Here is a 24,690-nt window from a genome sequence, read left to right on the forward strand (position 1 = left end):
GGCGATATCTAAGAGGAAGTACCGCTAAGCTGTTACTTTTTGTCTAAGAGGTGATCTACTGGGAAGGAAGAATAGGAAAGGCGATCCCTCTGGATGATGCTAAAGAAAAGGAGAAACTAAGAAAAATATCCCAAGCTCAGGGAGAAAGCAACGAGAGTCAGGTGTTCGACTTGCTCAGTCATAATTTACGAGATTACTTACAAGAGTAAGTAATTCTGTGTGCAAAGACAAAAATGACTCAGTATGTAGAGAATTTGGTTGACAGCCTGAATGGACTAAGGACTGGTACTATGTTCTAACCTTTGCCCCGCATGACAGACCAAAGCTGCTGTTGCTACCTATCAATGCTCATATATTGAGAAGTGCCCCCTTAACCTCCTCACCGTCCAACTGTATCTTGAGCAGTTTGTTCTCATTGCAAACATACATAGCGCCGTTTTCCCCGAAACAAAAGTTAGAAACCCCACCGGGTATATTAATAGTGCCAATCAACACACCACTAGGGTCCCAGACCTCGATGCCGTCAGTACAACCAGCATAGACATTGCCATGAGTATCGCATTTGATTCCGTCCGGTACCTTTCCCGGGGCATAAGCGAAAACCCGACGATTTGTCAAGAATGGTTCAGAGCAGCCTTTTTTAAGGACAACATCGAATGCATAGATGTGTGAAGGACCGGACTGGTGCAGCGGCACTGATGCCGAGCCGTGGATTGCACCTGTATCTGTCACGTACAGAGTGTCGAGTTCCGGTGAAAAACATAAGCCATTTGGTCGAGCAAACCCGTCTGCAACAGCTCGGACTGATCCCTTCCTAGGATCGTAGCGGTATACGTGGTTTGGCAACTGCGGCGGAGGTCGAATGCCCTGATGAAAGCCATATGGAGGGTCTGTAAACCAAATAGATCGGTCATGGGGATGGACGATCACGTCGTTGACAGAATTGAACGGGATTCCATGGAACGATTCGATCACAGTCTCAAAGACTGTATCGCCACTGGCAACGAATGGAACCGCAAGTTTGATAATTCCCGATGGATCTTCTGGGTCCCTCGAGCCCTGTGCGCAAAGAAGAATGTTTTCCGAGTCAAAATTTACACCACCGTTTAGCATTGTACCAGTGATACTTGGGAATGTGATATTCTCGACTTCGGTCACGTGTGGTCCGGTGGCGAGATTCGGCTCAGGATCGTAGACCCTGGTGAGCTTGACAATCTTGTTTGCAGTCGCTGGGTTCGCTTGGTCGGAAGAAGTGGCCAACTGATTGGAAGTCACGAAGACGCTGCGTGAGGGTGCATGGTAAATGCACGCTTCATGGTAAAGAGGTAAATCACCTCCATCCGCCAGAATGGAAACTTGAGGGTTGGCACCTAAAATCTTGTCGAAATTTGCGGGTTGATGTTTATGAAAGTTGACTTGGAAGTTGGCCATAGCGAACAACCTTGGCGGTGATCCAGAGTACTCTCAATGTTTTGCACTAAATTATTGAAATCGTTCCTCTCATGTATGCAGAATCCAACAGCGTAATCATTATTATGGCCCGAGCGGCTATGCATATGTTTGGCTAACACTAGGTAAAAAAAAAAAAAAAAAAAAAAAAAAAAAAAAAAACCAAAACCTCTCGAGTTGGGCTGAAACTCAAATCCATAAGCTTTAGCCGATTGTTTGGAACAACTCAATTGCCGACATACATTATGCATCCAAATCGGTAACCGATAGGCAATGTTCAACTTACCCCGCATCTTAGTACTGGCAGTGATTCGTGCGTGAAGCCTATCTCCTGAATTCATCCATAGGCTTGAAAAGCTTGACTTATAGCCCTAGGTGCGAGGAACTACCTGATCTCCTCGGTCTCTCCCCATAAGTGATCTTTTCAAAGCAGTTGGCAGGATAAATGCATAGCGATTTAGAATCTATCGGTAAAAGCTCTGATTCTCAGGGGTTGCTCTGCTCATCTTAACAATACCGTGGTATTTTGCTGTTTCGGCAATTGCGGGTCATTGGTGCGAAGTTATTGATGGATTGACGCCCCAGACTTTTAACACCATTGGGGCTCGTATGCCACACTCCAGATCCGAATGTCTGCAAAGTTGGTTTTCTGCCACAATACCTTGTCGGCCGAAACAATATCGCTGAAGGGTACATTGAACCATGGTCTAAGCAAAGTTTGACGCCACCCCCGATATTGCTGGCCTTCGAAATGAGTCTAGAACATCCAAAAGAAACCGGAAGTCCCCGACTCTTACCTCCTATTCAACCCAGTTCAGTTAATTACCGATATAATGAGGTCTAGTGACCCGCTATCGGTGACTGAAATGATAGCATTTGGCTCTAAACCTACATATGGCCACTCTGTGGGGTATCCAGTTATCTGCGCGGTTAGTGTGTAAGGCGAAGTTTTGCGCCCTGCTCGTATAGTATAGGGCTTCAGTTTGAATTTTGGACATCAATGGGCCCAAACAACCCATGTGACCGAAGACATATTTCCCTTAACGGGACATTATATGAGGATGAACCTTGCTCTCTCTGCATGTAATATTTGTGTTTACATTCCTCTGCGTTTTGCTCCAAACGCAGTTCACTAAGCTACTACGTTCCGCGGCGAAGTTTTAGTGACTTTCTCCGAGTTGTATTTAACAATTTGTGCTGTACACTGCGTAAATCGCACCCCAGCTACAGCATGAAACTACAAGGAAATAACCTCTTTGCTGCCGTGACGGCGTTGACGGCGCTTGGTTTCATGCAGATTGGGTAAGTCGATAAGTGCTTGGCTTTGCAGGTTTCAATAGACGTGATTGACCAGATACAGGTATGACAATGGCCTCATGGGAGGCCTCGTGAACCAACGTGCCTTCAATGAGACATTCGATTCGCCTAATCCAACCATGGTTGGCCTTATTGTTTCTATCATGGAGGTCGGTGCATTTTTTGGGAGTATATGTACTGCGTTCGTAGGCGAAAGCTTGGGACGCAAGAAAAGTATTGCTATTGGCGTCGTCACCCTGATCGTCGGATCAGTTCTACAAGCTACAGCTTATCATCGAGCGCACCTCATCGTCGGGCGGGTTGTCTCTGGCATTGGCCTTGGCATGGTGAACTCGACAGTCCCAGTAATGCAGGCCGAGTTTGCTCCGAAGGCTTCCCGAGGATTGTGTATGTGCTACCGTCTTCCAAATGCCGCGATACTGAATACTAACACGGAACAGATGTCTGTATGCAAATATCCACCCTTAATTTTGGAATCCTCTTGGTGTATTGGATTGATTACGGCTTCTCCGCACAAACCGCTAGCTACTCCTGGCGTGTACCCGTTATCCTCCAGTGCGCATTTCTTCTCCCTATGCTTATACTACTGCTCCTTGTGGACGAGACCCCACGGTGGCTTGCAGCCCATGACCACCATGACCAAGCATTGGATGTCCTTCGCCGGTTAAATCATGGAAAGATACCCGACTCTGATATTCTAGCCCTCCATGAAGATATCATTCGCACTGTTGCCGTTGAAAAGGCTATCGGAGCTGGTTCTTGGAAAGACCTTCTCAAGAATGATAAGATCCAGAGTCAGAAGCGATTCTTTATTGCATGTGCCATTCAGATATTCCAGCAACTAGGCGGAATCAACGCCATAATTTACTACTCTGGGACATTGTTTGAGAAGTCTGTTGGGTTTTCAGCGCATATGTCTAGCTTGATGTCGGGCTTTCTGCAAACATGGTTCTTTATCGCCTCCTTCATTCCATGGTTCCTGATTGATCGCATCGGCCGACGTCCATTATTGTTGTCAATGGTTTCAGTCATGGCTGCTGTAATGGTTGCGCAGACGGCTCTCATTTACCAGGTTCAGAATAGTACGGCCATCGCTCACCAGAGTGGCATTGCAGCAGCAGCAATGCTTTTTATATTCCAAGGAGCGTTCACTATTGGTTTTCAAGCAACTGTTTGGGTAAGTTTACATCTAACGGAGTGACTGTTCTGGCTAACTAGATCCACCAGGTCTATCCATCAGAAATTCTACCTCTACGGCTACGGCAACGTGGCTCATCAATAAGTACAGCCGCGAATTGGATTTGCAATTATCTTATTGTACAGATAACGCCACCAGCAATCAGCAACATTGGCTGGAAAACGTACATTATATTCGCTGTATTGAATACTCTCTGGGTCCCCATCATCTATCTCTTCTTTCCAGAGACCAAAGGTCAGAAAATGTTTCATGATTTCTGAACCAATGTTAACGAAACTCTAGGCCTTCAGCTTGAAGATGTTGACCGACTCTTCGCAGGTGATGACGAGCATGTGGCAGTGGAATTGTTCACTGCCAAACCTGCTATAGAGCACACTGAAATGGCGGGTAAAGAAGTGGCTTAGCTTACAAGGTATGTACCCGTCACATGTGGATAACAGGAACCTCTGTTCTTATGTACTCACGATCGTTTTGTGTGTCTGGCCGTAGGCTTCAATTTTTCGTGTTCAAAGTTCGGAACGGTTTCATGTTACTTGTCTATGCAGTCAGTTTGTCTTAACAATTTGCCCTCCATGTCAGATGCGCAATATGTGTATTGAAGGTTCCCTACAAATAGGCCAGGCTAAAATGCATCAACCTGCCTTGGCAGCAATCTAGCTGCCTAAGGCTAGCCTCTCTGTTTGCTCCAGGGCCCTTTTCCAGGTGGATTCTTCCTTCTTCGATAGTTAGTCACAGAACCAAGATATTTTCTCCCACCAGTTTACATGGCGGGCCTGGCAGTTTGGGATCGATTCAATTTGCTAAGCTTCACACCCAGGGCCTGTAAAGCTCGTCCTCTATAGGCTGATCAAATAGTTTTGATTTTTGCTGTGTGTAGTCCACTTTATAACCAGCATTTTTACGGCAATAATGTGCCCGAATTGAGACTTGAGCCTCAACAACGCCCAAAGTGGTGAAACTTTGAATATATGTCTGTTATTGCACACCGTCTGAGAGGGAATACCAAAATATGGCATATTTTCCCTGCTCCGCAAGTACCTACCGTCTGATACATCCTGGTCGAGCTCTGTGTAATCACCAGTTCACTTCCATGGATGTCTGGTCAGGGGGCAGACGTCACAAAACAGTTTTTATCCGAAGTCATTGAATCGTTATAGCTGCAACATCGGAAAGTCGGGGATAGTTGCCATGGATCGCATAATAGCTTTCACTCGCTGGGGAGCTGTAGTACATTAAGGGAGATGATGTAGCTAATTAGGAATATACAGCATAGAAGAAATAGAGTGATTGAGAGCGAAAGCACGCTGCGGGTAGCGATCTCAGCAGAACGGAGGCAAAGCCAACAATATCTCCTCGATCCGCTCCACTTGGTCAATTAGCAATATTCTCTCTGGTCCAAGCAATATAGACGTAAGGTGAAATAAAGGATGTAGGCAATTTGAGAACTCAAAGTTGTCTATACGTACAGTACATGGAAGTACTAATTGTGGAATATCCAACCAGCCCTACCACAAGGACTACAGGGTGGTCAAAATTTTACTGTCATGCCTTCTCGAAGAATATCCAACAGTCTTTTATTGTCAGAGTCCTGGGGTATTCCCTCGGTCGGCTCACACACACATAATACAGTAGCCGATGCAGCGCTTTATCGGCAAATGAACATACCTTGCGCCACCGCTTGAAAAGTACTATCATCTTATTATCCCGCCCCATAAAATCCCAATCAAATGATACTCCTTGCTCGAAAAGCCGCACTCTTCGCTCACTTTTCCTAACCCTGCTTTTGTTTACGACGAACTAATTACAATCTTCGCTACGTTTAAGCACCGTGCAGGCCGGTTTATGGTTATTGGTAATTGAAGACCTCTTTTGTTCGTAAATAAAAGACATTATCTAACAGTTTAAAGAAGCAAAATGTGCTTGAATATACCGTGGAATCCATCCGACGCGTGGCAGTACTTGAGAGGCATAGCCAATGGATCCCACGATTGTCCTGAAACACCATCAAGTGCCCAGAGGGCTCGGACAGCCTATTTGCAATTATCGAATACCACCCCGGCGGACACCGTTGATCTTGAAGAGGCATACACTGGTCTTATGAAGTATAGACTCGTCCAAAACGGTACTTTAGACGCTGAAACTGTGCTGTGCCTGGTTCAACTTTATGCAAGCCGCTTCCACAGCTATTTTCCAGTGGTCCCGAAAGGTAACTTCGACCCTCACACTCTAAATGAATTTGCGTCAGCTGAAAAGTACCTCTTCACCGCTGTCCTCACAATTTCTTCGAAATCTCTCGACAATATGCAACACATCCACGAGAGCTGTTGCGAGTACATGCGAGAACTTCTTTCCGAGATTTCTTTTGGGGCAGATTGTGATATCGATGCAGTTGAAGCATTGCTTCTTCTAGCTCAATGGGAGCCTCCCGGCCTCCTTGCACGCGTTGGGTATATTGGAAACGGAGAGGAGGATCGAGCTGCGTGGATGCACGTTGGTCTTGCTTTGCGTGCGGCGCAATTTCTAGGACTAGAGCGCGCATTTGTTCCAGGTGAGTCTGCCGAGCCCTCTAAAAGAGGCTCTCGACAGAGGCTTACCTGGATCGGCTGCTATATGTCGGATAGATTGTTGTCAACCCGCCTCGGGCGCTCATTTTCGCCTAGCAGTCCTGGTAATACCGTAGCTTCAGTTTATCATGAGTTTTCCGTACTCCAACCTACCAATCCGGAAGAAGACGCCCAAGGAAAGACTTTTCAGGCACATCTTGAGCTCATTCAAATGCACAGCAATTTCCATATGTTTAGAAACTCGGATATCTGCACAACTGACCACGCGACAATGGATCAAGATCATTTGAAATCTGTGGAGGAACTCTTGGTGGCCATGTCGAATTGGCACCGGATTTGGGGTATCCTAGCATGTGAGGAAGTGATGATAACCTTTTGGACACCACGGTTTGCTGCTGATTATAAAACAGGTCCTATACACCTAAAAGCAACACTTCAGATGGCCTATGAATATTTACGCTTTGACGTCAATGCCTTAGCTGTCAAATCTGAAATGCGCCGAGCAAAGTCATCTGACTTGTACGTTGGCTGCCATGACGATCAGGATATACCCATCAACCATTCAAACGGCACCCGTGACTTTCCTTTCATGCATGATGCTATTGATGCCGCGAAAATGTACTTGAATATTCTTGCAAATTGTGTTGATCCTGAAGAACACTTGAAGTTCATGCCGTTAAGATATTACTTGTGAGCCAGCCCCCTGCTATTGAGTCTTCTGCTAATTTATTTGCAGCCATGGTATACATGTGGCTTCATTCCTCTGCAAGGTAACCGTCAAGATTATTTCAAATGGCCAATTTCTAACGTAAGTGCCAGATGCTTTCCATGAGATTTATGATGATGGAAGAGAAGGTTGCAGTTGGAGAGCTGCTACGTCGAACAAAGCTATGCTTTGAGAGGTCAAGCTCCGGGCCCTATGATGTAGGATCCCGATATGCTCGTCTCTTGATGCTTCTAATCCCGCCACAACTGCCTCATTCGACTTCATCACAAATCTCGGGCTGAACATGAGACCATAGATTATAGAATCCACCAAGATCCTATGTCACTCTCCTTTCATACCTTCGACTCAAATGGAACTTCCTGGTTTAACATGAGCGAGCAGTACTACTGATTCGATTTTCAGCGATCAGCAGGTACGCAGAACCAAGCAGTATCCTTAAACATTAAACCCTAGACATGGGATATTCCTGTAGAGCAGCTGAGAATAATACTGGTTTGCTGCACCCAACCCACCCCTCTAACCCTATACACTAGGGTCTTGTTATTGGGGTTATATAGCCTACTTCTTCCACTATTACTGGCATAGTTCGTTTATCGTTTCTGACTTTAACAATTTCCTTAAAATTACCGTTATTACATAATGTCAATGAAGAGGTCCTTGCCGCACAGTGCAGCAGAGTAGGCCACTGCTGATTCCTCCCTAATGCTTGACGTCCGTTTGCCGTGACCTACGGTCAAAACTTGGATACCCGGCCTACACTGCGTATAAAGTGACTGAACTTACCCAAACATATTTGCAATGTCGTCTGCATTGCTAACATTCACTCTATGAGACGTGACCTGACGGGACGGGTCATACGTTTTCAGCTCAGTAATGAGGGCTTCGATGGTCGATTCATTGGTGGAATAAGTCAATGCGAGATGAAATGTTCTCCATGGGCAAATAGATCAAGAAGGTAGCTCTGCTGGAATACTTTTTGGAACACGTTATGCACGAGCATCATATAACCGTATAAGGACGCCTAACGTGACTGACCACCGTGTAGGCCACGAAACCCGAGCTATTAAATTTAGATGCTTTTATCTCGACCATAACGCTACCTAGTCAATAAAACTGCCTATCTAGGTCAAACTGGACATGTACCTCTTCTATGTCCCTGAATTTTGCAATAAACCGCCATTCAGTAATGCTTTTCTTCCCGGCTGTAAAGGCGGCAAAGGCCTTCGGTAGATGGTATTTACTTTCTAGATCAAGTGCCCTTTTTTTTATGCTTCTCATTTGTGACCTGTAAATTGCTTACTCCTTTCCCGTCAAGTGCAGCCGATTGCATCGAATTTTTGTACGCTTTTAAAGTCAGGTTTTAATCGGACTCGGAGGGGTTCGAGACCTCATACGAAGTAACGCTTTAATGAACAAAGCTTACCTTTGTAGTTTCGTATAGTTCAAAGGCAATTTTGGCTCTCGTTTATTACCCTAGCTCAGAAGGGAGGGGGTTTGCTGTTCAAAGTTAAATATCAAAGTTTGGGATCACTCGGCCGGGTCAAAGAGGCATTAAACTGGCTGCCTCAACGCAATTTTTCAATGAGATGGGATTGAAAGGCCCGAGTTCGTGCGGAAGAATTGGGGTAAAGTAAGTCTAGTCTGTCAATATGGTTGACCCCTCCCGTCTCGTATCTTGATTATAACCATCTGACCGTACGAACGCTTTAAAGCTACAAATCAGCCGGTATCAATTATAATACCAGTTGTTCGCGAATTTCGCCAAATTTTGCCGTCAATTCACTTCCGTGGCTGTTGAGTATCACGAGTTGGAACTTCCCTTCGCACGAGAAATGGTCGACAGATTAAACAGCTTTTCGAGCCAATAAAGGCCGATTTTATTAGACGCTGCTCGTTCAAATCTCCAATCATTCGGAGGGGTACCGATTCAAGATCCAATATAATCCCTGCCTTCGAAAACAACGTACGGAAGTAAGGCCAAAACCGAAGCATTCGTACAGTGAGTAGCGGTCACCCACTCGCAATTTCCAGGTTGTAAAAACAATTGCCACCGTAGCATTGAGCTCTCATAATGACCTTTGCGGTAGCTATTAACCCTGTACGAAACCGGTCTCTTCAAAGTTATAAATATGATCCGGATCGATCCTGTTCTGAACAATCGTTTTTAATAAGGAAAAAAAACCACTTTGCGATAATTCTCGGGTCTTCGCACTTCACATTCATATCGTTTTGAGAAACGGGTCAAGAGTTAGGGATGTCGTTTAATAAACTTTGTACACTAATTTTGGGCAACCAAAGAAACCTGGCTAGTTCCGTGCGCAGCGAGAAGATTATTTGCCGAAAATTGATTATGTCTGAATGGATTCTGGGTAATTACCCGAGAACCCCCTTAGGACGCCAAAAACTGGTTCTATTGCCTCGTTACAGCTATAGGGAGAATCGGTATTTGAAGGGTGACCGCCACGTCAACTCTTCCCGTGGGTCACCTCTTCACGTTGACAATTGTGGCTTGACATAGAACATGTCGGCTCTATTCCATAGCCGGTCGCGAAAACATGGTTTCAATCTCGATAAACTTCAGAAAAGAACAAATCCTCTGTTTTATTTTCCAAACCCGACAGTGGAACCATCAAAAGAGATCGCCCATGCCAAAAGGCGGCGATAACAAATTTCGGCTATAGGGCAAGAAAACACGGTGGGGTAGGGTGGTTGTACTATGCTTTTAGGTGGTCATGTAAATTAAAGGAGCATGAGAGTCTGTCCTTCATCCTCGGGAAGCCGACACAGCTTACTACTCGTAATGGCCCACACGTAAGACTAATATTATTTGGTGATACAAACTGCCAGCCAGCGCAAATAAACGGGACCGGGTGAACAATTCCAGCTACATAGTAGAGGAACATGGATAGCGCCACGGAGAGGATGGACAATCGCCGACTGCGACTGCCCAGAGGTTGACACAGACCCCTCTGTCAATAATTAGACGGGTGACACTGTTTTCCATAGTTTCTGTTCCCTTCTGTGACCTGTCAGGTCCTAGAGAATGGGCTTGGCACGGTCGCTAATTCCCCATTGGTGGAGAAAAGCGCCACCCAACTATAGCGATTATCATATCTGTGGGTGATGATGCTGTTGACTCAAGTCAACAACGGGCCTAGGCTAACGTGCTTTTCTTCTCGCCACAGAGAAGCGAGCATAAGAAACAATGAGTATGCTCAGATCGCCCATAACGGTCTGAGCGATAATCATCCTGATAACAAAACTCGACCATCTGCCACTCCCTCTCTTCCATGCTCGCCAACCAGGTCGGCTGTTATCATGGCTGGCGAAGCAGGGCCCATCAACGTGTCCCGGGCGATGGCCATGTTGATTGCAGCATTTTTCGCTCTAGCATGTTATAATGTTCTGGAAATCGTGATTTCGATCTTCACCACCTTCAAATGTCGCCACGGACTCTACTTCTGGAGCATGCTGATCGCTACTTTGGGGATCTTACTTCACGCCATTTCGGTATTTCTTCGATACTTTGCACTCGCTCCTAATTTCCCTATGTGCGTTTTGATTTGCATTGGCTGGTACGCCATGGTGACCGGTCAGTCCGTGGTGCTATATTCGCGACTACATCTGGTGACCACCCATTCACGCCACTGTCGCTGGGTTCTATACATGATCGCATTCAATTTTTGCGTCTTGCATGTCCCTGTTACCATCTTCTTTCTTGGGAGCAACCTCGGCGTCAAGAGCTTCGTCACGCCATTCAATATCTATGAGCGGATCCAACTGACTGGGTTCGCCATCCAAGAGACGATCATTAGCGCTCTGTATATCTGGGAAGCAATGACAGATCTGAGACCTGTTCTTGATATGAAAGGTTCTGTTGGGCAAACGGTTATCATTAACCTCATCATTGTCAACATCATCACGGTACTGTTGGATGCGACCCTTCTCGCCACTGAGTACACCAACAACTTCGAAGTCCAGACAACGTACAAACCGGTAGTTTACAGCATCAAATTGAAAATGGAGTTTACAGTGCTCAACAGTCTTCTCACGGTGGTCCGCGCAAACCCTTCGGCTGTCGAAGGACGTGAACAACTAAGGGAATCGGATCATGATCGTCTAGAGCTGCCATAAGAGTGGCCTTCATACGCGATGGGTAGCCAACCAGAAACCCATTCCAACCCAAAAATTGACGGATCATTTTATCATTTTACCTACATAAAGGAAATGGAGTTCAAGTGAAAGTATCATGATGCATTAACCCTAGTGCCCAAAACCGGGTCGAGATATATCGGGCCAGAAGAGGTTAGTAATGCTAAGCGTCATGCGGTAAGCAAACATACTTCACGTCTGCAGACACAATTTTTCATAGATTTATATACCGCTTGGACGACTCCCAATCGTACAAAAATAACGCGTATGGCCTTAGATCGTAAATACTACCTGCATTCTAAGAAGGTGATCCATTATCTAGCGAAGCCCAAGCACTTTGGACCGTAAAACATACAAAGCCATATTTATGATCCATTCAAAAGCACGTTCCACCGAATACAGTGGCGCACTACTAATTCCTTTATGCCACTTTTATGTCGAGTTGCGCCAAACCAATTTCTTTCCTAGGTACGAGGTAAGACATTTCAGCAGCTGAAGCAGTAGATATTTTCTCTGAAAATCCGCAGCTACGAAGTGTCTTCGACAGCGGAAGCTATTCAGCATCCTAGTCACTTGGTTTCATTGCATGAACAACCTCAGGCCAATGGGTAAGGTTCCCGTATACACTTCCTCCGTATGTCAAGTATCCTTGAATCATCGGTCGGGGCAGTCTAAGTATATTATCTGTGTTACGAAACACCCAGGCTGTTTGCATTCCTAGTGGATGAAATAGAGTTAACCAGGAACATTGACGTGAAGAGATTCAGACGCAAAAAGCAAATATATATATTGTATATATATATCTGTATGTCTGGCAGTAGGAAGCACAAAGGGAGACCAAACACATACCCATAATCATATGCTGTAGAGTATGGCAATGGATCATCCACACTTCAGGATCTGTAACCGGACGCGCCATGCTCCCCACCCTGCAGCTTGTCCTGTGGGTGCGGTTGTGGAATACCGATAAAGCATTGTTGTGTCACGTTGGATTGGTAGTCGAAACTTTAGAGAAGATCCATTATCAGTGATATTGTAGGTTCCTGGTCCACTTCCAATATCGTAAAAATGTAAGCCATGTGAATGAAAAAAATGCACGTCGGGTGCTCCGGCAGTTGAACCTGAATTTTGGATCACAATTTCTAACACCTCCCCAATTTGGGCCGGGAAAGCTTTCAATGGTCACATCATATGACGGAAGAGCCGCTTCATTTCTGGTAGAGCGCCACAAGGTATGGTGTTTGCGGGAATGCCTCGGCCCAAGGTGCGCCATTTTGCCTCCATGAGGTAGAGCCATTTATGATCTGCTCGACCTTCACAGTCACTCGTCTGGTGACATTGGCGAGCAAAGGGAAGTCGTTTGGGATGAGGGGGGAAGGTCATTGTCAACTCAGTCAAAAGTCGTAGTGGGCAGCTCCATAGCTGGAATCTCTGGCGGCTGAATGTTATCGTACTTCTCTCTCGGATACTCAAGCACGGCGTATTATCGTGTGAGAGTCGGTCGTTCTCTTGGCTCGAGCTATAGAAAATACTTCTTGCGACCTTCTGTATAAAGCTCTATTTCACTTCTGGTCCGGAGTAGACACTGTAGCGTTGGCCCGTGCCTACTTGGAGGTGTCTTATTCGCGGCGGCGAGTGTATAATCTATCCGCTTCAGTATTTACTATTTCATGGCCCTCGAATGCCATTGAAAGAAGCAAGGAGCCGTGCCGCCAATAATACGAAATCGTTATGTCTTGCTTGGTTTGACATCGAATGAAGCAAGACAGCACGACAGCCATCCTGAAATGTAGTTGTTAATTGTACCCCGGCCACTCACAGGAATAGCTTCAGTCTCACCACACTGGGTAAATGGATCGGAGGTTAGTCCTTGCCCCACTTGCGCATCAGACTTGTTTAAATAGTCTGTTAGAAGAATAATGCGTTCATCGTACAAATAGGGAGAATCTCGGGAATCGCGCACTATCAGACACTCTGCTGCCAACACAGCTTGGAAGCTGACATGGGAGCGGTAAAAGTATGTCCCAGCTTCACCGTATTGGGGCCGCACTTCATAGTCAGAAAGGTATCCTGGAGGTATCGGCCACTGGCTTTCCATAGGAGAACCATCTGGAAAATGAGAAGTTGACTGGCCTAATCCATGCCAATGATATAAACGTCAAACTTAGTGTGGATAGAATATCGTTAATTGGGTAAACTACCAAGTAAGCTTTTGTCCTGAACTGTAGTTGTAAACCATAACCCAGGTCACCTTCTCTTCACGAAGGACTATCAAAGGCCCTGGCGTGGTTTTATTGAGGACTACTGTAAAACGAGTCATACAAGCAAGTGGAATTGACTTACAGTGACGCGGAGAATGACGTCAGGAGTAAAGTGCTCATCGTGTCGCACAAGCCTTGCAGCCCAGACAAAACAGAATGAGGGTACTGTAATTAAAAAATCTAGCACAACAAAATCGTCTCAGTGGCGAGAATAATGTTGTTCCTAGGCGGGGTTAAGGTTTTTAACTGAGGGCGTAAATTGGAAATGTACACAGCTTGGGTTAAATTTCCCGTTCAATATTCAACAAGCAGACCATCTAAGTCAGTCCTTTTTTGCTACTGGCTCTTGGTATCTCCAGAGTTGATATTTGAAAAGTCTCCACTCCTTCTTCTACCCGTTCATTCAATAAACGTTAACGTTATTGGCGCAATAGAGTTCAACTGTGGGGAGTTAAATGGAAAAAGGAGACTCCAGACGTGTGATGTATACTAAGCAAAATCAAAATGCGTGTCTAGGGCAACTGGTGCCAAACAGTGCATTCATGCCTAACGCTTGTTGTTCAAGGAGGAAGACTATAACCCTGATTCCGTCCAAGGAGACATGGTATACGATTTAGTCTTTCCTGCGCACAGCTTCGTGTTCTAAGTCAATAACCACCTCTAGAATATTCTTTCAATGAATCCGACACCGGACGTGGGTGCCGGAACACCATAAGACTACTATTGAGAGGAGGTGGTGGCTTTGTATAGACGACACATCTTTACTAACACGGCTAGGGTCTTACGGGTTATGCTTCCGTTAAGATGGAGAATCATGGGGCTAAAATTCAGAACTTTTAGTAGAAGCTGATTGGACTGCACAAACAGAATTATTTTGGATCTTCGACAAATCGTGCTTCTGGCATGAACCATCGCTTTGACGCTTTGACACTTAGAACTGGTGTAAATGGAGGATTTCCTTGTTTGAGGAGAGGGGGTGTTGTGTGGGGTGGGGGTGGGTCTTCTAAAGTTTGCTGGCATTAGAACCATGTTTCCGCGCACACGGCGGTTGAATTATGGCGGTAGGTTCTATTCCAGAATACTGTATGATATTAGTCGAGCCAGCGAGGAGTCACTCCATCAAATGCCGATTGGTCATCGCATTAGCCGTCACACGCAATTTAGCTTTTTTTTGTGGGGGGAGGGACACCGGTGGCGGGATATGGATAGACCGCAAATCCCATGCTGACAACGGCAATGAATGGTGGATAGCTTAGGAAAGGTTTAGGAAAAGCCTTCATAGAGTGGCCATTTCCCCAAGCTGCAGAAGCAGGCGATACAAAACTATACTTATTCAGTTTTCTTCCTTGTCTTCGTTCCACATTTGAGACAAGTAAAGCAGACATGGTTCTCGACAACGACCTTGACGGGAGACTTGCCTTGATTACGGGTGCTTCAGGAGGGTAATTTTATTTTTCATTCATATGATGCTCGTTGCTGACAATTTGCCAAAAGCATTGGAGCAGCTTGCGCCCGTGACCTGTTCGCTCATGGGGCACATCTAGCATTGACATATTCCACAAATAAATCAGCTGTCGATGCCCTCATTGACGAGCTGAAAACACAAGACTCATCCCGTCGGGTCACGTCTCATAGAGTGGATGTCAGCAATGCGGATGATATTGCAACCCTTTATGAACAAATTCAATCGCTCCACGAGCAGTCTGGACCGGATATCCTGATTTCAAACGCAGGCTACGGCAAACGAATTTCAAACATTGTCGACATTCCGATCGACGAATTTCAAAAGATGATACAAGTGAATCTTGTGTCCTCCTTCCTGCTGTCTAAGCTCGCTGTCCCATACATGGTCTCTCAACAGTGGGGGAGAATCATCTTTATGTCATCGATTGCGGGAATCGGGGGCGGAATAAATGGTTGTCATTACGCTGCTAGCAAGGCTGGTCTCACTGGCATGATGAAGAACTTAGCGACTAAACTGGCTCACGATGGGGTCACGGTTAATGATGTGGCACCGGCGATGATTGGTGATACCGGAATGATCCCAGACGCCAAATCCCTAAAAGGGTCATCTGGAGATGTGTCCAACATTCCAGTGGGTCGTTTAGGTACACCGCAGGAATGTGCTAATGTGATAACGATGCTCTGCAAGACTGGTTATATGACTGGACAAAGTATTCTGCTTGCTGGCGGGTTGAAATGATGTATAGCTTACAGCCGTACAATGTGGCTAGTTTGGACTTCTCTTTTCTCTTTTACTCATGGCACATCTGAGACCCAACAAATCTTATACCTGCTACGAGGATGATTGGTTCCACTTACGGTCGTTATCTGTCAGTAAAGTGGAGTGGGTTCTTACTAGCGTTATTTGTTTCATGGAACACTCACTGCTTCCTGGTTCCCCAGGCATCAACTGCTGAATCAGCATATAGGGAGCTTTGTTTTACTAGCAGATCTATATAGAAATACACATGTCAAGGACTGTGCAATGGCCTCATTGTCTTGTTCTGGTACTAGCGCATACTGCATCTCTCGGATCCGATATTATTGAACACAATGTTAGTCAGCTTTACTGAAGGCTTTGGTATGCTTGCATTTCTTTTAAACACATTATAAAGCCGTAAAAACTACGTTCAGCTTTTCCATATACTACTAGCTTCTTGCTAATTCTGCTCCCTTGCCAATTGTGGACCTCCGAATCCTCCGAGTTGAGGTTCGTATACTTATAGTGCTCTAAACGAAAACTCAGCTGCGCGGAAAGAGAGCAATATTGTTCAAAATAAGGGGAGACTGGCGCAACGAATCACTTGCCGGCGTTCATCTAACGCATCCATATTCGGTCAACCTGAAAGTTTAGACATTCGTAGCTGAAGATGCTTTCTTTCTTTTGTTTCGGGAGGTTGGCATTGTCGGCTTGAGGCTAGACCGCCCAGCAACGAGTCATTTCTTGTAGGACGTAATTTGATTACCAGGGAAGTTTATTCTCCTGGCAGATCTCGCTGCGTGGTTGAAGGGAAGAGGTTGATTTGACTGAAGAATTTTCATAATCTCTCTTATTAGCAAGATAGTGACCGATGTGCAAACTACTCTATTCGTGAAGTGGCCATTCGCTGGCTTAAGTGCCGCAGTTTGCCTACGGCGAGATTTTATATGCCCGGAAGTTGGTGGAGTTGGTGGCTCAATCGTCCGGTTGGATAACCGCTTTGCTTGTTGGTAGGGGGCTGTTGTCGTGGATTTTAGCCATCCGTGACTCGATCGGTTATCGCATCATCCTTCACTAGGGAGATTTCCAGTGCCAAGAGGCATCTGGTGGCGACTCTTACTCCTATTCCTTGCTTAGTATTGGCAAGTTATTGATTTAGTATGGCGCAATCGCAATATGTCATTATATTCGGTTGTCGGGAATGCTGGCTTCCGTCTCCATACACTCAACTAGAGTTGCTGCCAGGTCTAATCCTGATCCGCAATGTTGGCTTTGATGACTGTATGGTTATTTTATCTCTGGTCTGTCTATCCTCAACGGCTGAGTTCATTTAAGAACTAATTATCTAAACCCGATGTAGGGGTTTGCCATTGCGTCATTATTAATGCTCATATTTGGTAAGCGCAGAGTAAGTTTCCTTTGCGCACAGTGCAATGACCGATAACAATATCAGAGGTTCATTATGGCCTTGGAAAGTCACAAGAGACAATTCATGCAAAAGAGATCGAGAGACAATTTTGGTACATTTGAACACAAAATTTAATGGTACATTGTCAGACCTATCATTGGTGTCGCCTGTGCGATTGAGGGATAGAAAGTTAAGTCACACCATTGCCGTATAATTACTATGTATATCTTCATACAACCTATCCTTAACATTTACCAAAGCCTCGATTTTACTGCTGCAGATGCGGATTTTCCCGGGTCGTCGATTTATTCCTATCTTCCGTATTGCCGTCGGCGTGATAAGTATATCCGGATTTTTGTGTGTATTTAGCTCTGTTCTAAATTGTACTCCAGTAAAAATTTTCTGAGATACCTCCATCCAAGGTAGCTTCATGCCAAAGACATTTCTGTGGTTCTTTTTAATGTAGCTATAAACATCGTCACAGACCTAGGTATTCTGGTAATGCCTGTATCCCGTTTTGTCTCACGTGCAACTCCCCTGGAAACGGAAGATTAGCCTCATGCTCCTTTTCCCTGTTGGCAACTTGTATGTTGATCTCGTGCCTGCAATTTAACCTGGTCCCAAAAACAAAGACACTGTCCGCATTACGAGCATAATCCACCTCAAGGCAGTTGCCATATCAATAAATGCCACTGGTTTGACAGGCCAGTCATCTTAACACGATCGACACTAGAGATTAATGGTCAGTTCCAGGAGGCCTAGCTCCGATAGCATCTTGGTTTTACAGTGAGTCAACTGTTGTGGTGGAGAGAGATGTTCGCATAGAACATACGCTTTGACCAGCTAGCCCAAATCTCGTGTCTTTAATCGGGCATAGAAAGCACAATAAATTTGCTGGGAATCACATCTCTCACGGTCCTGTTTCAGGTCCACGATGTATCCGGTAAGTGTGAGTACAGTTGAAATTCCAGTAGGGGTCAAAGGGAAGAAACTTATCCGTTACCTCAAGCGCAAGGCCTGCTTGACTTTGCGTAGCCAAGTGATATAATTATAGGACAAATGGCTGGGGGTAGAGGACGTATTCTTAGGCTTCTCGGCTCCTGTCGCGTACGTGCTCTGCTACGGGTGCCTATCCTAAACGAGGCCTAGATCCCATGTCTTCATTTTTACCGCAAATTTTGCAGCGACATCCTTGATGCCAATTTAGATGCCCACCGAGAGATGTGCTAGAATCATGTTTAGAATGAGCGAGGTTGAGTCGGTTAAGAAACGTTGGCTCACTGTCAAAACTACGGTCTTCTATATTGAGGCACAGGGAGCTATTCAATCTTTTATTCGTGTTTTGATCATTTAATGCGTGAATGACCCGAAGTTGAATCACCAAAGAGCGCTTACACTTTCATCACTAAGAATCATGAGATTTTTTTTGTTGCTTTAGTGTTGGTTGTCTGAGTTGTGTGGGTCTGTCCGTCTAGACTATGGAAAGCGTCGGGTCACGGTCGCGTATGCAGGTACTCAGCCAGTCCACCCGTTGAAGCTTGGCCACGTTTAAACTTGCGACTATCGTTGAATAAGTACCATATACTTTATCTCCTATTTTCCTTTTGATCACTGTAAATCCTACAAACTTTTATGCAGGGATTTCTGACGCTTCCAACGAATGTGGAAAGAGACTTGTGATAAAATATGTAGTTCCTGAAGGAGCTATCATCACCAGTGATCCACTGAACATGAGATACACTCAATAACTTTCAGCACCGCGAGTTCACCATTAGCATCATCAAATGGACTACCAATAGCCCGTTGAAAAATCTTCAGATTTTGGTCAAAAATCTGACTGCGTTGATTGACTTTCATGGTGACAGTGAAACTGAGTACATAACCATCTGCGTTTGTATATTAGTCTATAAAGACACCAAGGATTGATGGAGGTGGTATTGCCCTGACCCTGGACTTTCTCTTACGAACAACATGGATGCTCCAAACAGGTCGCAAGTCCAGGGAAAAGGAGATGAGGAAAAAGGAGACCGGCAGCCCAGTGAATTGTTGATCCTTAGTGAAAGTCAAATCACAGGAGCCTTCTGATCATTCTCCTCCATTGGTAAGTGGAACAGCTCAGCTTCAAATGCCCTTTCTGACCACCGCAGCTATGCCCTTCGCAATTGGAAGCAGAAACAAGACATACTTTGGTGACCGAGCCCTTGCAACCCATCTTGAAGGTGCTAGCAGATCTCGATTGCGACGATCGCGAGTTCGCCTTTCCAGCAGTTCGACTTGTTGGACTCTATCGATGTCTATGGGAGTCGTGCGTGTACAAGCATATCGATGGCCAGAAGCTAGAGTAGAGCAATTAGATCTTGAAGAAGGCTGGCACACACCTGAGCAAAGAGGGAGACGGTCTTCAGCTTCGCCACGACAAGCAGCTGTCTCGGCTGCGCTTTTTCGAGCAGGCATTGGAATCATATCGAGAACGACTGGATAGTGTACTAGATGATTGGATCCACCCTTCCAGGCTCAATCTGACAGGGCTGCCGGACATTGCAAGAGAAGGGTGAAGAATTGTCTTTTCAGGATCGCCCTGTCCTATCTTGGCAACATAGAAATACTATAATCATGTCGCAAATCAAGTTAAACTACTGCATGAAAACTACGTTCCACCTTTTGACTCCGAGTATTTACTGGGAGGCCATGGAATAGCTTCAGGTTCAATTTTAACATGTTCATTGGAAAGTGTTGGCGAACATTCCCGCATGTTCTGGACCTATCTCTTGTAATTACCCAATATATTCTGCACAAAAAGCTTTGGATCCAGGGATAATGTCATGGTAGCGCAGATAGCAGATAAAGGTGTCCAGTGATTTGAATGTGGTAGAGGTTCCAGACGAGGAAATAGAGACAATCGGAAGCTAGTACATGTTGCACCAACATCATGCCAGGAGACTCTTTGGCAACGGCTGGTCCGAAGGTTTGGACGGCCGACGGCCTAGAACTGCATGGGATTTCTATGCCGTGGTTGGACGGCTACGGCGAAACATCCGGCAATTGTCCGTCCAACACCTACCAAGGTTTCGTGGCGCCAAGTCGTTCTCAAGACTTCTCTGCTAACGCCCCCACCAAAGGCATATTCAGGGTTTTCATCAGACTCTGAAGCAAAATTTAAGTCATTTGAGCCATTTCAATCAAGTTTGAACCGCTAGAAAGTACAGCGATCAAAAATCCAAGAATATCTGCCTGAAGCACATATGAGAGCTTTTTACGCATCACCTGACCTCTTCCCCACCATCCCCTCGATATATGGATGCATCTTATCCATCGCATTGCAAGAGGCTGAGGTAGATCAATGATTACTTTAGCGCCGATCGTGAGTCCGTCCCGATTTTTCAAGACTACTTGAGAATCTCGTGCATGCATGTCCTACAGTAACCTTGTGCTATACATTGATACCCGTCGCGATCCTAAGGTGTTCGTGGCACTTGCGTTCACCAACATATCAAATACATGATTTCGCTAACCATCTATGCAGATGTGTACCGTTTTATGTCATAACCAAAGCGCATTGGGTACGTAATACGAGAAATCCAATCTTTCCGATAAAGATGGCAAGCACTCGTGACTCCCATTCATTTGCGGTATGTATTGATCTAGTCGTCATGCAAACAGAGAAAGACTTTGTCTGACCGTTGAAATAGTGCGATGAATGCCGCTTGCGCAAGTCAAGAGTAAGTGGCTCTTTCAGCAAGCCCTTCTAGGCCACGGCCTTCTAACCTGGCTTTCATAGTGCTCCAAACAGCGTCCAGTCTGCCTGCAGTGCAGACAGTTGAATAAAGAATGCATTTACAGCCCTAAAGCCAGAAGAAGCCCTCTGACTCGGCAGTAAGTATTGCGAAATCGTACATAAGAAAGTATACTAAGAACGTCAGACGTTTGACCTATGCTGAAGATCGCCTTCACTTATTTGAAACAGCATTAGGAAGGCTGTTTCCAGGTGGAGATTTGGATGCTACCCTTCGATCTCTTCTTCAGAACCTGGAGCCCCCGAGGGCTCCCTCATCCAAGTCCTCTTCAAGATACTCAACCCCGGCTGAGGATGAATCAGAACGGGCTGAACCTGCACCGGAAGCCCTCCCCCAGCAAGCCGATGGCTTTGACTGGGTCGAGAAGGAAATCACCCTTGGTGATTTGACTGACGGCATGGCTGCATTGTCTATCAAGCCTGAAGGAGCTGGCTACTTTGGTGCTTCTTCAAGTGTTGTACCATTGCGAGCGCTCTTTGATCATGGATTCGATCTCAATATGCCTGTTCACTCGGCAAGATCAGGCAGCGTGCCTCTCAAAGCACCGCTGCTCGAAAGTGCGCAGTCTGGGCTTATCGGACAAGCGTTCATCGACGCATATTTCCTCAACTATCACACTAGCTATCCATTCGTTCACGAGCCTACATTCAGGGCGCAATTCAATGAGCCATCGTTGCGTCCACCTGGGACGGCTTGGCACATCCTTCTCAACGCCATCTTGGCTCTTGGAGCTTGGAGTATTGGCGATGACAGCTCAGACCTCGATATCACATTCTACCAAGAAGCCAGAGGATACCTTCAGCAGGCATCCGTCTTCGAGACTGGTAACCTAACATTGGTACAGGGACTATTGTTACTGAGCAACTATGCCCAGAAACGGAACAAGCCCAACACCGGATGGAACTATCTTGGTCTGGCTGTTCGAATGGCCATGAGTCTGGGCCTCCACAAGGAGTTTCCTGGCTGGAGGATCAGTTTGCTGCAAAGAGAGATTCGAAGAAGACTGTGGTGGGGAGTGTTCATCTTTGACAGTGGTGCCGCCAAAACCTTTGGGCGACCTATTCTTCTACCAGAGGGCAGTGTGATGGATGCAAAGCAGGTTCTCAATATTCACGACGAGGCCTTGACCCCTACAACCACCACTCTCCCTGCCGAATCCTCCGGTCCAACTATCTACTCCGGGTTGATCGCTCAATCCCGCTTCCATCTCCTCACTAATAGCGTCTACCAGCGTCTCATCTCGAGCCCTAGTCTTACGCCCGAAGATACTCTCAATCTGCCAGAGCCAATCGAAGAGTGGTATAATGGTCTTCCATCTTACCTCCAACACCCACGGCTACCTCTCTTCGTGCAGCCCGCCAACCCAGACCCCGACTCCCTCGCACTCGTCCGGAACCGCCTGTTATGGAGAAACTGGAACCTCACCATTCTGATATACAGACCAATTCTCCTCCGCTGGGCCGCCAGACGTTGGGCCCCATACACCAGCAGTAGCCCAGGCACCCCAGAAATAGGAGGCGAAGATCCCTGCGAGACAGAATGCCGAATGTACTGTCTCCAGAATGCCCGGTTAACCATCTCCTCCATCTCAGAATACATGGAAACTTACATCTGCACCAGACTAGGAGCATGGTACATGCTGTATGCACCCCACCCACGCTGATAACTACCCCAGACTCATCTAACATCCAAACCAGCTACTTCCTCTTCCAAGCCGGCCTAATCCCGGTCGTCCTCCTAATGGCAGACCCCTCAAATCCAGAAGCCGCAGCCTGGGTCCAAGATATCGAAACAACAAAGGCCCTCCTAACCCACCCCTCCCTCGGCACAAACCGCTTCGCAACCCGCTGCTACGAAGTACTCAACCGACTGATCGGCCGGTCGGCACTCTCTGCTCAGGGTATATTCCCAGAGGGAGCACAGCAGCTCGAGGACCAGAAGCCCCCTTACCAAATGATGCCCCAGCAACAACAGCAGAATTTCATGCCGTTCTCCGAACAGTTGTTTAGCGACCCTGGTTTTGATGGGAGTTTGTTCCCCGTCGAACAGCAGATGCAGATGCATAGCCCCGGCGGTATAGACTTTTCAGAATGGGTGAACTTCCCGCCAGCGGAATGATCGCACAAACTGAGGAAGCAACGGCTGGGTCTAAGCTACTATTTTACAGTGACGGCTATCCTATGCGTGGTGGCTCGATCAGTATTTGCTACCGTTGTGAACGTATGGGGCAATAACACCAATCTGAAACTCGCCCATCATTTCACAGCGACAGAAATTTATCAACGTGAAGTGGGGACCAAGCTAACCCTTGTGGATAGAATGGTATACAACACGTAGTAAGAACACACTCATTTGCTATTCACCGGGGCCATGTTGACCAATTGTACAGTCTATGGATGCAGAAGTCGGTTGTCCTGCTTTTGTACAACCAGATATTTTCCTGTCTGCCTTTCGCAGCTCTCGTTATCAAGACCTCCTGGGCTACCATTCTAGCTACCTACTTCGCCGTGTAGGGAGCTAGATTTGTCCATTGCCGTCCTATCCGGCTCTACTGGCAAGTCGTGTACCGGACCGAGGTAAGTAGATCCAGTGTTATATCTCCAATAAACAGCACATATCAGCATCTAACGGATGTAAGTATAGGACATTGTTCAAGCGCTACTATCCAACTATCCACCTTTGTAGCTCCCAGCATGACCACAGAAATAATGCTTTTGATCTTCCCGATGCCTGCAATCTTCTTCCTTAAGACCTGTTCCTTGGGGCGGTATATTTCCCCTCACCTTGACTTGAGAAGTAGGAGTCGTCAATCCTAACGCCAACAGCCGACTTCAGTTATTCGCTCTCTTCTCCCTTGGAATTCTCCTGCTTGTTGTCGCTATCTTGCGTCTCCCCATATACAGTAATGGCACCTTACAAGTTCGCCGGTATACCTCGGGTTCTGTCGAGCAATTTGTCGCAGCCCTCGTGGCTAACCTACCTATGCTATATTATCTTCGCAGGGGCAAGTGCCCCTGCCAAAATATTAACACGAATTTCGACCAGTCGCTCACAGCGCAAGATGTCGGTGCCATGTAGTTGCGTATCAGAACGGAGCTAGTCGATTGTCCGCATTTTGTTGCGGAATCCCAGCAGAGATCGTGCCGGAATGATAGTGTTGCAGCTAGTTTGCCTTCTATGCAGTTTAAAACAGCATTATCCGATATGGTGGTTGGGTTTCGGTACCACAGGTATCGCATGGTCAGCGTTGACATCTGTAGGTATATGTTTTTATGTGCGTGAATTTGACGGAAGCATGTCATGGTAGTCGGTTCGTCTTTCGTGGTGAATGTTGAATACGGAGCTCTACCATGCGGTATGAGCTTTACCGATTGCATAGGGAGTGAGGAAAATCTATAATGCAATCCCGCTCACTCCCATGCAGCAACGGCGGCCTGACAATTTAGTTCCACGGGGACGGCCCGGGGAAACTAGACAAAGGCCAAGGACCTATCATCCAAGTCTTATCATAACGGGAGATTAGCCCTCCCGCTCCGACATTGAAGAAGGCGATGCCAAGCGCATGCGGCCTCCTAGAGCTTCTCCGGGTATGCCTTCAACGCCGAACGGCGCAAATC

General features: G+C 46.3%; 5 protein-coding genes across 5 annotated transcripts; 4 read left to right on the forward strand and 1 right to left on the reverse strand.

Moving 5' to 3' along the window:
* Positions 1-348: 348 nt before the first annotated feature.
* On the reverse strand, positions 349-1,431 carry N7446_012179 (SMP-30/gluconolactonase/LRE family protein; the record flags this gene model as incomplete). The annotated part of the gene is made up of 1 exon (XM_058520921.1): positions 349-1,431. One exon carries the CDS (start codon positions 1,429-1,431, stop codon positions 349-351), a length of 1,083 nt encoding a protein of 360 aa, XP_058366287.1.
* Positions 1,432-2,680: 1,249 nt separating this feature from the next.
* N7446_012180 (sugar porter family MFS transporter) lies at positions 2,681-4,368 on the forward strand (the record flags this gene model as incomplete). Its single annotated transcript, XM_058520922.1, has 5 exons — positions 2,681-2,751; positions 2,810-3,153; positions 3,207-3,943; positions 3,994-4,198; positions 4,247-4,368. The coding sequence occupies 5 exons, from the start codon at positions 2,681-2,683 to the stop codon at positions 4,366-4,368; spliced, it is 1,479 nt and encodes a 492-aa protein (XP_058366288.1).
* A 1,510-nt stretch (positions 4,369-5,878) lies between these two features.
* Positions 5,879-7,222, forward strand: N7446_012181 (fungal specific transcription factor domain-containing protein; the record flags this gene model as incomplete). Its single annotated transcript, XM_058520923.1, has 1 exon — positions 5,879-7,222. The coding sequence occupies one exon, from the start codon at positions 5,879-5,881 to the stop codon at positions 7,220-7,222; it is 1,344 nt and encodes a 447-aa protein (XP_058366289.1).
* Positions 7,223-15,051: 7,829 nt separating this feature from the next.
* Positions 15,052-15,871, forward strand: N7446_012182 (SDR family NAD(P)-dependent oxidoreductase; the record flags this gene model as incomplete). The annotated part of the gene is made up of 2 exons (XM_058520924.1): positions 15,052-15,110; positions 15,163-15,871. 2 exons carry the CDS (start codon positions 15,052-15,054, stop codon positions 15,869-15,871), a joined length of 768 nt encoding a protein of 255 aa, XP_058366290.1.
* Positions 15,872-20,875: 5,004 nt separating this feature from the next.
* N7446_012183 (Zn(II)2Cys6 transcription factor) lies at positions 20,876-23,191 on the forward strand (the record flags this gene model as incomplete). The annotated part of the gene is made up of 5 exons (XM_058520925.1): positions 20,876-20,908; positions 20,969-20,998; positions 21,058-21,152; positions 21,200-22,714; positions 22,771-23,191. The coding sequence occupies 5 exons, from the start codon at positions 20,876-20,878 to the stop codon at positions 23,189-23,191; spliced, it is 2,094 nt and encodes a 697-aa protein (XP_058366291.1).
* Positions 23,192-24,690: the final 1,499 nt, after the last annotated feature.

Source organism: Penicillium canescens (genome assembly GCF_028828765.1).
Source record: "Penicillium canescens strain IBT 15451 chromosome Unknown utg000010l_segment0_segment0, whole genome shotgun sequence".
Lineage (NCBI taxonomy): Eukaryota > Fungi > Ascomycota > Eurotiomycetes > Eurotiales > Aspergillaceae > Penicillium > Penicillium canescens.